At 41.8% G+C, this 12,561-nt stretch overlaps 1 protein-coding gene across 2 annotated transcripts; it reads right to left on the reverse strand.

The window, feature by feature from the left end:
- Window positions 1–1,212: 1,212 nt before the first annotated feature.
- g2e3 (G2/M-phase specific E3 ubiquitin protein ligase) lies at window positions 1,213–11,241 on the reverse strand. Of its 2 annotated transcripts, none has more exons than XM_048228109.1 (14): window positions 10,786–11,241; window positions 10,552–10,649; window positions 10,200–10,301; window positions 9,954–10,078; window positions 9,576–9,738; window positions 9,333–9,439; window positions 9,021–9,137; window positions 8,161–8,285; window positions 5,208–5,301; window positions 4,224–4,525; window positions 3,303–3,484; window positions 2,840–2,979; window positions 2,226–2,437; window positions 1,213–1,820 (listed from the first exon to the last, which is right to left on the reverse strand). In XM_048228109.1, exons 1-14 carry the CDS (start codon window positions 10,826–10,828, stop codon window positions 1,573–1,575), a joined length of 2,058 nt encoding a protein of 685 aa, XP_048084066.1. In that variant the 5' UTR covers window positions 10,829–11,241; the 3' UTR covers window positions 1,213–1,572. The 2 variants fall into 2 exon arrangements, with proteins under 2 accessions (XP_048084066.1, XP_048084065.1); XM_048228108.1 differs by having other exon boundaries at window positions 2,840–3,012; window positions 10,786–11,239.
- Between the last annotated feature and the right edge of the window lie 1,320 nt (window positions 11,242–12,561).

Below are 12,561 nucleotides of genomic sequence, written 5' to 3' on the forward strand. Positions count from 1 at the left end.
ATCGCAGTTTCATTTTCCGTTGGTCTTATTACACTTTCTAACTTGAGATGAGACAAGTTTTAAATAGGAAAATTACCGGAAATCTTAAGTCACTTTTAAACGTGATGCTAGCAGGCGAGATGCTAATGGTCTAATCCGATTAAATGATCTATGCTAGGCTGGAGCTAAAAGTGGTATCGCCAGACTCAGAGAACGGCTGGATGAACTGGAGAAAGGTAAAAATCAATTGTTTAACTCAAGGGGAGGTGGAAAATGAGTGTAATTCCCAAAATGGTGGAATATCCCTTTAACATCTAAAGAACTGCAGGCCTCACTTGCCTTAAGGTCAGTGTTTATGATTCTACAATAAGAGACTGGGTAAAAATGGCATCCATGGGAGAGTTGCAAGGCAAAAACCACTGCTGACCAAAAAGAACACAAAGGCTCATCTCACAACTTCTTGGAAGACATGGGTCTTGTTACATCTATAAAACTTTGAATTTAGATGGTTTCTTCACAGCTAATGAGTTGAAAATGCATCGTTTTGTCACGTGTTCATGTAGTACAATTTTTTTTTTTTTAATGACATTTTGTGAGTCTGTTAAGAGGCAAAAAAGGCATGTTTAGATGATCCCCCCCAGACATTGTAGCTGACTGGGAGTACTGGCCTTTAGCTGCAGCTACTCCAGTTCGGTATCACCTTTTTTTCCTATTGACAGTACTCTGCAACGTCTAGCAATCAAGATCCATGTAAAAATCAGCCGGATTTCTCCTTTAACTGTATCCTACATTGGTTGTGGTTACTTAAAGGAACCGTATGTAAGAAATGCATTTCAATTAATCATAAAATGGCCCTGATATGTCACTAGACATTAAGAAATCATGTTTATTTCAAATACTTATATCACTGAAAACAGTAGTCCGGCCAGGAAAAAAAGTGAAGTTGCAGCCCTCAACTGATGTTGATGTTGTGTTTTTTCATGTCATGTTGTGTTTTGGCCTGATGCGCCACCCTCCACCTATCTACTAACCACAAAGTCAGTAGTGTTTCGGCATCCGGGTGGGTAACCTCGAGTCAGGGGGGAGGGGGAGGGGATACACCGCTCTACAGTAATTTGAAAGTGATTGCAGTACCAGTTTTGACCACAATCTTACATATGGTTCCTTTAACTTGACATTGACCAGAGTAAATTAAACACAAAGGCAAGAAAAAAAGACTACAACCTACACGGCTTTACATTTTCTACATTTTACTACTGTGAAATATACAGCTTTTATGCTCTGAGCCGTAATACAAGCGAGAAACAGAGACAGAGAAACAGAAGATGGGTATAAAACACACCATTGACGGAATTGAGTCGAATGAAACGCAACAGATACAATTCTGTACACAGCTACATAGTTCTACGGACTGTCCAGGACTGCGCATAACCCGACGACCTGAGAGAGGCAGCCAAAGCAACTTTCTGGGGAAGAATACCTCGAAATGACTTCATAGTAACAGTAACAGCAACTTGAAAAAGGTCTGAACTAGCAACAGCAACACAATCATCCAGATGCTTTTGCATGAGTAATGGATGAGAGAGGAGTCCCTTATGAGTCCTGCATGACTGTGACCTGGCACACAGCATACTCCATGTTCTTCTTAAAGGTGCTGTAGGAAGGGGTGACGGGTAGCAGGAGGCGATTGGCGTCGGGCTGACGCTGGGGGAATGCGTAGGACGGGTCGGCCACCGGCAGAAAAGAGACAGTGGGAGGCGGCATGAAGCCCATGGCGGGCACAGTGTCCGAGGAGGTGGCGAACACCAGGACGTCCTCCAGGGAGCTGGCACATCTGCCCTCTGTGACCAGTCAGTCACACACACACACACAGGTAATAAGTAAAACAATATATAAGAGTTTTATCTGCCAGGTCAAAAGGCTGTTAAAGGGGCATTACCTGATTCTGGCAAAAGGGTCTGGGTACTGAGTGGAATATTAGTTCTTAATATTAAGCTCAACATTCCAAACCACTTTCTTTTTTTTTTTTTTTGAGTGCACATTTTGGATGGATGATAAGGAGCCAAGGACCAAAGTGTTAACCCAGAGGGTTATTAAGAACATGCATCCACTATAAAGGTGACCCACAGAGGATATCTACTCCAGATGTTCTTGTTTATGCCCATAAATTCACACCAACATACCAGCACACTGAATATCAATTCTAAAGAAGCCTTAAATTCTAAATCAATTCTAAATAAACCCACCTTCACACTCCTGGAGGAACTGTTGCCAGTGTTTGGTGGTAACAGTCTCCCTAGCTAGGTAGTCCACACGCTCGGAGTACTGGGGGGAGAACATGGCCACCATGGAATCGGCACACAACTTCTCTGGAGGGTAGCAGAACAGCTGGTAGAAAGCCTCGGGAGCCATCTGGATCTGCTCATAGACACCCAGTGTTCTCAGACCCTCACGGAATCTGAAACACATATGCACACACACACACACACATTAGGACAGAAAAGAATCAGGAGTAGATATACTGTCTCACACCGGCACCATCGTGAGCTTGCAAACAAACGTGCGTGCAAAGGCCCCTTGAATTGAATGGCACAATGGTCGGTGTGTATTGAGCTTTGAGTTGTCTGTTCAAAACTGACAACGGAATTTCACAGAACAAAACACATCTTCAAAAAATGGTTTCATAGGAATGAAGGCAGAGACTACCACAAGGTCTATGACAATTTCAAGTCATGGGCATTTGTGTTTAAATTAATAGCTAGTTCAAGAGGGAACTTCTTCTTAATATAGATTTCTATCATATTTAACTGACAGTTTGAAAAAGAAAAAAGGCTGTCTGTTGCCTAAAAATGTTGCCTACCTCTGTAAAGGCAACTGCATCCTGACCATCATGTGGAAGTTGAGCATGTCGTCCAGCAGGGAGTACTTCTCATATGCACCCGCCACCTCCCTCCTGCAGCCAGACACCTCCAGATACTCGGACAAAGGCTCCATGGCCTCCCGCAAGCGCTCCACTGTTTTACTTTCCTTTATCTGTCATGCCAGAGAGTGTTTATGGGAGTTTATGTGCTGAAATCATGTGGCAAACTATTTCTTTACTGGATATCATATGGATCCGGACATGTGGGTCACTAGCATAACCTCCTAGTCAGCCAAGGATTTATTAACTAAGACACTGTTTGCTCACCTTGGATGCTATTCAGTGCTGTGCAATCAGTGCAATTGATTAAAAAGTACAAAAAACAGGGCAGAAATGATAAATGGCTCCTTAAAACAAAACAAAAACAAACAAACAAACAAAAACAGCTGTGGGAGGGCATTACCTTCTTCATTTTGTCAACTAGCCCAGTCTCATTGAGGTCACTGAGACTGAACTGGAAGTCCTTGGGGAAGTGGAAGAGCGAGAAGTACAGGGCTTTGGAGAAGAAGCTCGGGGGAGGGCCGCCATGGAGCATGCTCAGGGCCATCAGGCAGCCCATCTCATAGTATCGGTCCTGTCGCACAGCTGCAGAAATGACCACAGATACAGGCTCAATACTGAGTGATCCTCAGGGCTTCAAACACAAACATGCATTTGGCTCATTCTACAGTATAATACATTTTACTAGGGCTGTCAAACAATTAAAAAAAAATTAACTACAGTTGAATATGTGCTCTGACTGCCATACCAACGGGCCTGGCTCTTTGGCGTTGCAGTCAAGCTGCAGGTTTAGTGCCCCAGAGACCCGGGTTCAAGACCGGGTAGAGTCACTGCTCTCTCCCTTCACTACATATGGTGTCAGAAGTGGGATAGCTTGCCGTGAGGTCATCGGAAGCTTGCCTAGTGTGTGAGCCGTATGAGGAACCCCCAGGATTGGTTGACCCTTGTGTGAAGGACCCCAGAGATGGGTGAAGCACTTGTGTGTGGGGCACCCTGGGATGGGAGAAGTACGGCTGGTGGTTGCGCGAGGGACGCCAGTGTGCGTGAAGTGCATGGGCAAGCTTCCCGAAGGGGAGGGCAGTGTGACAGAGTGCCGTCACTACAGTTGAGTAGTACTACAATAGGAAATCTGCCGCTTTCCGCTGGCTAATGTGATCCCCAACTAAAGGGCATATTAAATAGAAAATAAATCACCAAATTAATGTTTCTTTTGCCAGCTCTACTTATATAGCCAAGGGATTCCCAAACTGTGGTACGCAAGCTTCCACTAGGGGGTAGCCTACGCAAGATGAAAAGCACCAATGACTGGGGTTGTCTTTCTAACCTTGTGCGTCGAGGGCCAGGTTCTTGTCACTCTCTGGGCCCTTGAAGAGTGTCGAGGTTTGCAACCGCCGCAGCAGGAGCCGGAAGAAGCGGCGCAGCTCGCTGGCACCGTTGTGCTGGTGGTCGCCGGTGAATCGGACGACGAGGCCACGCTCAGGGCTGAAGTCGGAGCGCCGCAGGAGGCCCAACGCTGCCTCCAGCACCTGACCCTCGCGCACCTGCAGCTCGCCGCCAGGCTGCGTGCCACTGATCTGGTTGCTCAGCTCCTGCAGGATGCCCCGTGGGCTCGAGTGTAACAAGCGCCTGCCCAAAACACAGCCACAGACATTTTTATTCAGGATTCTATTTATCAACAACCACAGACATTTTTATTCAGGATTCTATTTATCAACAGCCACAGACATTTTTATTCAGGATTCTATCCATCAACAGCCACAGACATTTTATTCAGGATTCTGTTTATCAACAGCCACAGACATTTTATTCAGGATTCTGTTTATCAACAGCCACAGACATTTTTATTCAGGATTCTATTGATCAGCAGCCACAGACATTTTATTCAGGATTCTGTTTATCAACAGCCACACACAATTTTATTCAGGATTCTGTTTATCAACAGCCAGGCACATTTTTTTTCAGGATTTCTGTTTATCGACAGCCACTAACATGTTTTACATCTAACATCCAGAACCAATCTGAGAGACAATGTTCAACAGTAATGGTTCTCTTTACTTTTTCTAACTAGGAAGGGATAATTAATAAGATTTGACTGACGAATATAACTTAACTTTCATGAGGCAGAGAATTGTCACACGACAATTCAAATGCTCAACAGACAGAACACTCATGCTAATGTTGAAATATAGTAATTAAGTCTATATATCAGTCAAGATATTACCACTTAAGATGAAAATTGAAACACAAAGAAATTGTGAGTGAACTACTTGTCTTGTGTGGCGATGAACAGTGTGGCTGGGAGATATACCTTTTGGACAGAAGGGAAGAGTTTACAGTGGTTAGCCGTTTCCTCTTCTCGTGGCGTTCTGACACAGGTGACTGTACGTGCCGAGGAAGAGTACCTGAAGAGGAACAAAGTGATCAGAACTGTTTTAGTAAAAATAGGATCCGTAAAGGGACTCAAAATGACTATGGACAGTGTACAGTGTGATAATGTAACATTTATCATGAAAGTCTCAGTAGTCCATGTAGTACAGCAGATTAAGTCAATATTGCAGTTGAATCGTTCACTTTGTGATACAAGCGCCAAATTTGGCATGACTAATGCCTCGGACTTTTTCAGAAGAGCCTGGTAGCCTCCTGAAAATCCAAGATGGCCGACAGATCAAATGTAAAATAGTTTATTTCAATGTAGAACGTGAATGGCTGGACATATTGTGGTGATCCAGGATTCAAAATGTATGTATTTTGACATGACCAATTCAATGGTGCCAATTAAAATTGACTAAACTATACTAGACTGTAGTTCTAGTTGAAAATTGGCCAGCGGGCCGCACCCAACAAAATAAATAAATAAATGATAATAATGACCAAGTAATTTTGTTTTCAATTATTAATTTAATAAAACACTGCTAATTTGATGATGTTTAACTCATTTATAAATGGTGCACTGTCAGTTCAAGAGCATTGTATCTCATAATGATATTTTGCCAGCTCCATTCAAATATAGCCTATGGCTAGTGCTGTGCTCTCTCAGTTACAAATGGGAACTCTTGTTTCCCTCATGATTTCCTTTTAAAAGGTTCTGATATTAAAAAGGAGAGATCAATTATCAACAATGACAAGCCAGCCGGACCCTGCCGCTCTCTCTCTCTCCCTCTCGTGTGTGCTCAGACGCGTTCCCAATAAAATGGAGTACCATAACATTCAAGTTAGATCTGCTGCAATGGAGATGGGGAGGACACAGCATCAGGATCATCCTTATGTAACATGCTGTTTTGACATTGACGTTGTAAACGTTCTCTAAGAAGAGTGAAAAGCAGTTTGCAGTAAAGCTAACCACAACATCATCTGTAGCAGGGAAAAAATAGCGAGCAGCCTATGATAACCTAATTAAATGCTCGGCGGGCCGGATTAAAGTGCATGGCGGGCCGGATCCGGCCCACGGGCCGTAGTGTGCCCACCTCTGGTTTAGTGTCTCAAATGCAATCACAGAAATCATGAAATCATCAATCGAGGACAACCCCCCAAAATTCAAAATTCCCCTTTTGTGAAAACACACTGCAAACTAATGGAAGACCTTTTGCAGTGTGTTTTCACAGCAGGGGATTTTGAACACAACCCAGAGTCTGAGAAAATCATTAAACAACATTGTCATGTCTTACAGACAGGCTTTTCCTAAACCCAGGTGACCGGCAAATTGAAATACTGTAGAATCTATTGAAGTGAATGGGGCAACACATACACACATCGCTCTGATCACCCCCTTTCTATTTTTCAGGGTGATATTGATACGTCATAATAGAAAACAGCTTCTATGATCAGTGTATCTCCACTGAATTGATGGGTGATCGCGTCACCAGTAGTGTGTGTAGTAAAGTGAATTACAGAATAACAGAATTCCACCATCGTGTTTGACTGGCTGTGTGTGTAGGCCTTTATTCATGCATTCTTGTAATTCCTGTAATTTGAAGGATAGGCTGGTCCACTCCGACACAAAGATCACTCCAAATGTCCCAGAGAATGTTGGGATAACATAAATAATTTTTCCCTTGTCGGAACTGTACCTCGTACACCCTGCATCCTTAAAACTGGTTTGCCATAGGTAAAAATATGACATTAGGACATTCATAACCTGCAGTTCTGTTAATGCCATTTACATACTATACTGTCCTTGCAGAAAACAATACACTGGGTGCACACAGAGACTCCTAAATAAACACTGCAGTGCAATTAATAGGAATTATGCCGTTAGGTTGTGAGACACTTCGCTGAGGCCAATCATTCATCTTCCAAATTTGTGGGCATAGTCACGCGGACAAATAGTTGCATTAGGCAAAGTCTATTCTGATGTTAAGATAAATGGATTTTTTATTTGAAAACCCTGCACCTATCTGGTCTGAATGAACTTTAACTTATTAGGGTAGCCTGTGTTACATGTGTTTTTCTTTGCGGTGTACCCTCTTAAAGAGCTGTCACATCGCAACCATCTTCAATATACCTAAGCAATGCACTCATGTGATGTCTGTATACCTTTTGTATAACTTTTTAATCTGGGTCCTGTTATTATTGTTGTATTTGTCCCACCTTAGGCTTTGTTTAAAAATGCGATTTTGTATAACTTGTCACTTTACTACTTGGAGTTTGGTTGAGTGACAACTCAAACATCACGGTCTTCCAATAAGGATATTCGATATAAGGGTGTGTCCTTTTTGTGAATGTTTGCACTGATGATGGTCTTCACTGGGTAGCACTATTACCATTTCTTTATTAAGTATACATAATTAAATCAGCAGTGTTCGGCGAACGAGTTCATCCTGACTGCAGTACTTCACGTTGGAACAACCATACCCACCCAGCCTTGGTTCGGGACACAACACCCAATTGACTCTCACATATCAGTCATTGGTTATAAAATGTTACTGAAAAACATTTATTTTCAATTAACTGACTTTTTTTTTTCACAATTTGAACTTTTTAAATACAAAATTGAAATCTTTATACTCAAAAAGCTATATTTTGATGACCAAATCATCAACAATGGATTATCCAATCACAATCTAGGTAAAAAAGTAGCTATAGAAGACAGCCATCTTGGAAAATGCTGGTCATATTGTTGTTGTTTTTTTTGTGTGTGGCTACCGGAAAAAGTAGATCAAGAAGAAAATGCTTGTATCACAAAGTGAACAATTGTTCCACTAATCTGCTGCACTAATGTGAATGAACAACATGGGGCCAGAAAAAGAAAATGTGACACATACCTGATCCATCAACAACGGACTTGCAGTCAGTACAAACCCAGTTATTCTGATTGGCTTTGAGAGAGGAGCATTTTCGGTGTGTTCCATTGGAGCCACAAAAGCTACAACGGACAATTTCAAACTTCCTGCAAAGGGAAGGCATAACACTCAAATTAGGGCTGCAACTGATTACTTTGAAAGACGATTTAGCTATTGGTTATTTTATGGATCAATCGAGTAGTGGTTTAATAAAAAAAAGTTCCAGAAAATTGTGAAAACATGTTCACACATTTCCGAAAGTCCAAGAATGTCCTCAAATGCCCTGTTCAGTCCACACAACAAGTATATTTAAGCAGGGTTCACACTCTAAGTCAGATGTAAAATTCCATGACTTAAAACCCTGAAATTCCATGACCTACTATATAATGAATGGTACAATATACCGACCAAAGATTTCAGAGTAACCAGAGTGTTCAAGAATCTTCTACTTTTTTTAGAGTGGGTGATGAATAAATGGGCATTGAATAAACAAAGTTGGGCTAACCACATCTACTCAAACAAGCAGTAGAGTTAATAACCAGATATACAACATTCTGCTACAACATTCCCTGATATTCAATGACTTTGCTCAAAGAATGATCAAATTCCCTGACTTTCCATGTCTGGAATAGACTTTCTTAAATTCCATGATATTCCAGAAATTCCATGACCTGTGGGAACCCTGTTTAAGTTTACCGTCATAGAGGAAAAAATGACACAAACCAATTAAAAATTACCAAAATAACCCATTATTAGACATGTGATTATCACGTGCATTACATATCTAGAGAGCTGTTGTTAGTATCCTCACACTATACAAATAATTTATAAATCAAACTCACCCTGACTGTGCACTAAAGTCTCTGCCCAAGCTGCTCTGACAGGTGAAGGCATCACAGTGTTGGTACACCTGAAGCAGCTCCGCATATGCATTATCCTCCATCTCCCAAGATGCATCTCTGCATAAAGTACAAGCAGTGGTTCAGAACAGCGTAGCTGCGCAAAACAGCCAGCAGCACAAGAGAGGGTTTGTATATAAGGGATATTGGTAGCGTGACATCACATCACTTCAACATCAGTATCCTTTATCCAAGTGTGGATTAGGGGATCTACAGAAGAGTGAAAAAATAGCAAGCAGGTATGCAACTGGGCACCTCTCTGGTATGTGGATTCCCATTCGAAGCATTTCTTCCTGGAACTCTTCCTGGTTGTTACAGATGGTGCACCTGAAGAAGAACTGTGCTGCATTGTGAGCCTGGAGCTGAGGCAAAGAAGCACCGACAATCATGAGTTAACCATCCTTTCAACTGGACTTGACTAACTTAATGGATCATGAAGTTGAGGATTGAGAGAGAGAGAGTGTGTGTGTGTGTGTGTGCTTATGTGTATGTAAATACCTGCACGCAGTGTCTGTGAAACCAGCTTCCGTGACAGGCAGGGCACTTGAGTACTGAGTAGGACAGGACAGGCTCGATGTCCTCCAGGCATACAGAGCAAGACAGCGGCCCAGAGGGAGGCACGGCACACGTCTGTGTGGGCCGGTGATGCCAACAAAATGACCTAAAGACACACACAGAGTAAGCCTTGGACATTGATGAAAATGTCCTTATTCACAGGGAAATCCCATGGATCTGCTTATAAATTAAAAAGGTGCAAGCATAACTGCTCATAACTGTGAACATTCACACAACACACACAACATACATTGTATAAAGAGGTAGTATGCAAATCTTGATTATACAGAGCTGGCATGAAGTAGTAGCAGTCAGCCTTACGGGAATAGATCTTTAAACTGATAAACGAATTCTAGTTGTATCCCACATGGGAAATGGGCCATCTTTCGGCAGGATTTTACAGAACATCCTATAGATGCACCCTTCTGCTTGCAACCGTTGCATGCCTGGAGGTGGAAAGAAAACAAAACACTCTTTGAATCCATATGTATTTCATAACTAGTTATACATCACTTAAGGCAAGAACAGTTGACCACAGCTTAATTCTGTAAACATGATCACACATACCAGCCGGGAAGCTCTGTTCACTTCCTTGAGGATGTCATCCACTAAAAACCCATGAATTCCTTCATCTTCTTCTCCGCGCTGATAAATGCCACTGGACATCAACTGCAACATATGGATATCAATTGAGCCTAACATCACTTCTTGGTTTGAATATTTTCAAACCTCATACGACAGCTCACAATAAGCAAGCACAGCAGGGGATGTCAATGCTCAATAACAACCCCTGGACAATGTCTAATTTAGAGTATAATCTTTAGCTAGATATACTTCCTTGTGTGGTGTATTTGGAAGCATTTGTTAGCTCCCACCGTCAGCATAAGACTCTTGAACGCAGTACTTTTCGTTCGCTTACCAGGCAGAAATAGTGGATGGTGAGTTGGTGCTCCGGAACAGTAATTTTTTTTCCATATTTTTCAGGACAATCATCACTTCGTCTACAAAGCTGACAAACTAAAAATACATAAAAATGAAGTGTCTTAGTTATTAACACGCGTAAATAATTGATAACATCATATTACTATCTGCGTAAGTTAGCTGACATTGTTTTGTAACAAAACCACGGTGGAAAATGTAACGTTATACTTACCTTCTATAGAATTCTTTTCGTCGGAACTTCTAGTCCTCTTCATTTTTTATGCATTAATGGCTCAAGTGTGATCGAGTTTTTGCGACAGTCAGCGAATGTATTCAATTGGCAAAACTGTTCATCATAGCATAGCTAGAATAGCTAACACGTAACGTTAGGTCGTTGCCAGAAACTTCTAAGCGAACGCGAAAAAGAAAACTTGTCGCTTAACGTTACTGCCCTACCCAATGTTAAACAGAGTTTCATGCACAACAATACTTCGACCCTCGAGCGTTAAACGAACATATGTAAAATATGACGTGATATTGCATTTAATTCAGACTTTTTCCTGGAAATTCTAGCGATACATTTAAACATCTGAAACCCACTCTCCTGCAGCTGCAAGACAATCCTCCTCCACTCATGGTTGGTTCCATTCAAACCAAAACATTCAAACGTGGGCGGGACAAAAGGAAATACGCCATCAAACTGTTTCCTGTGAAAATTCAAGCGTTGCTGGCTGCTGGTAAGTTCCTGATAAGTTAAGACCAAGACCGGTCGTATTTTATGCTGTCTATGATTATGAGAATGCACTGCATTTGTGCACACTGTACTATGCACGTTTTTTGGCCTACTGCAATTTTAATGATAATGTATCCTGAACATTTTTGAAAAGTAACATACTGTCTCCCAACCTGATCCCTCACCACAAAGGAAATCAATGAAACTCACCCTCACCACTACACTGCACACTCAAATGTCATACACTACATAAATAATTATGACCGCCGCTAGCGAAGCGGTCATATAGGGATTGTGAAAGTTTTTTTTATTATTTTTTTTTTTTTTCGTCATCTACTTCCTGAAATTTTGGTCAACGATACCCGGGACACCGAAACACCATGGCACATGAAATTTGGTGGGTATGTAGCCCCACTAGACTTTTACGGAAAAAAAAATGTGTTTTTTGAGTCCCGGGGGCCACTCCCCCCCAGCTGGGCCCCGAAAACTAAAAAATGCAGTTTTCCTAAATAACTACCTGAACCGTGGCACTGAGGATGAAGATTTTTTTTATGGTATGTTGGTCTCAAGGTCCCACACCAACCTGGCCCATAATCACTCATTTGTGATTTGCACCCCCCCGGTAAAAAATGAAAATGCAATATCATTCTGCTTTAATCGCCCCTATCTTCAGTTAAGATGTTCAGAACTGCACCAAATTTTATGTGTATGATTAACCTGGCATTCTCTGGCGGTATGCCAAGTTTCGTAGAATTTCATCCATGGGGGGGTCTAAAAAAATGTAGGTTATGTGTACATTTAGTGACTGTACACTCATTGGCCTGTAGATGGCGGTGCACACATATACACATGCACACACACACAGGCACGCACATACTATCGGTATTGGCAATTAGAACGGCCGATACATAATAACAAATTCAGTAGGATTAAAGGAAAGCCAAATATTCATCATCATCATCATGGCTACATTTCCAGTATTGGCGATACGTAGTCGTTTGTCCACTAGATGGAGCATCGTTGCAGTGAGACGTAATTTTGTTGGAAGTTAAAAGTGGGTTGGAAAAACAATGGACGCTTCCTATAAGGACTGTTACCGCAGAGAACGTCTAATAAGGATAGGACGATTTTCACATGAAATGTAATTCCCATTTCTTCTTGAAGCCGAAATAAATCTGAGAATGTTTATCGAACATGCTTGGTTTTTACTGCAGGTACGTTAATCTACAAGGACCTAGGTACAATAATGTTACCGTTAGCATTGGTTGAGTGATG

The sequence above is a fragment of the Alosa alosa genome, chromosome 19 (assembly GCF_017589495.1).
Source record: "Alosa alosa isolate M-15738 ecotype Scorff River chromosome 19, AALO_Geno_1.1, whole genome shotgun sequence".
NCBI lineage: Eukaryota > Metazoa > Chordata > Actinopteri > Clupeiformes > Clupeidae > Alosa > Alosa alosa.

Bases quoted from the DNA above. Each gene is read 5' to 3' on its own strand.
- g2e3 (XM_048228108.1), bottom strand. From the start codon at position 10,828: ATGAAGAGGACTAGAAGTTCCGACGAAAAGAATTCTATAGAAG. The intron at 9,739-9,953 runs GTAAGGCTGACT...GTGTGTCTTTAG, and splicing joins CAGTTTAAAGATCTATTCCC to GTCATTTTGTTGGCATCACC. The intron at 3,485-4,223 runs GTTAGAAAGACA...TCATTTCTGCAG, and splicing joins CCTGGCCCTCGACGCACAAG to CTGTGCGACAGGACCGATAC.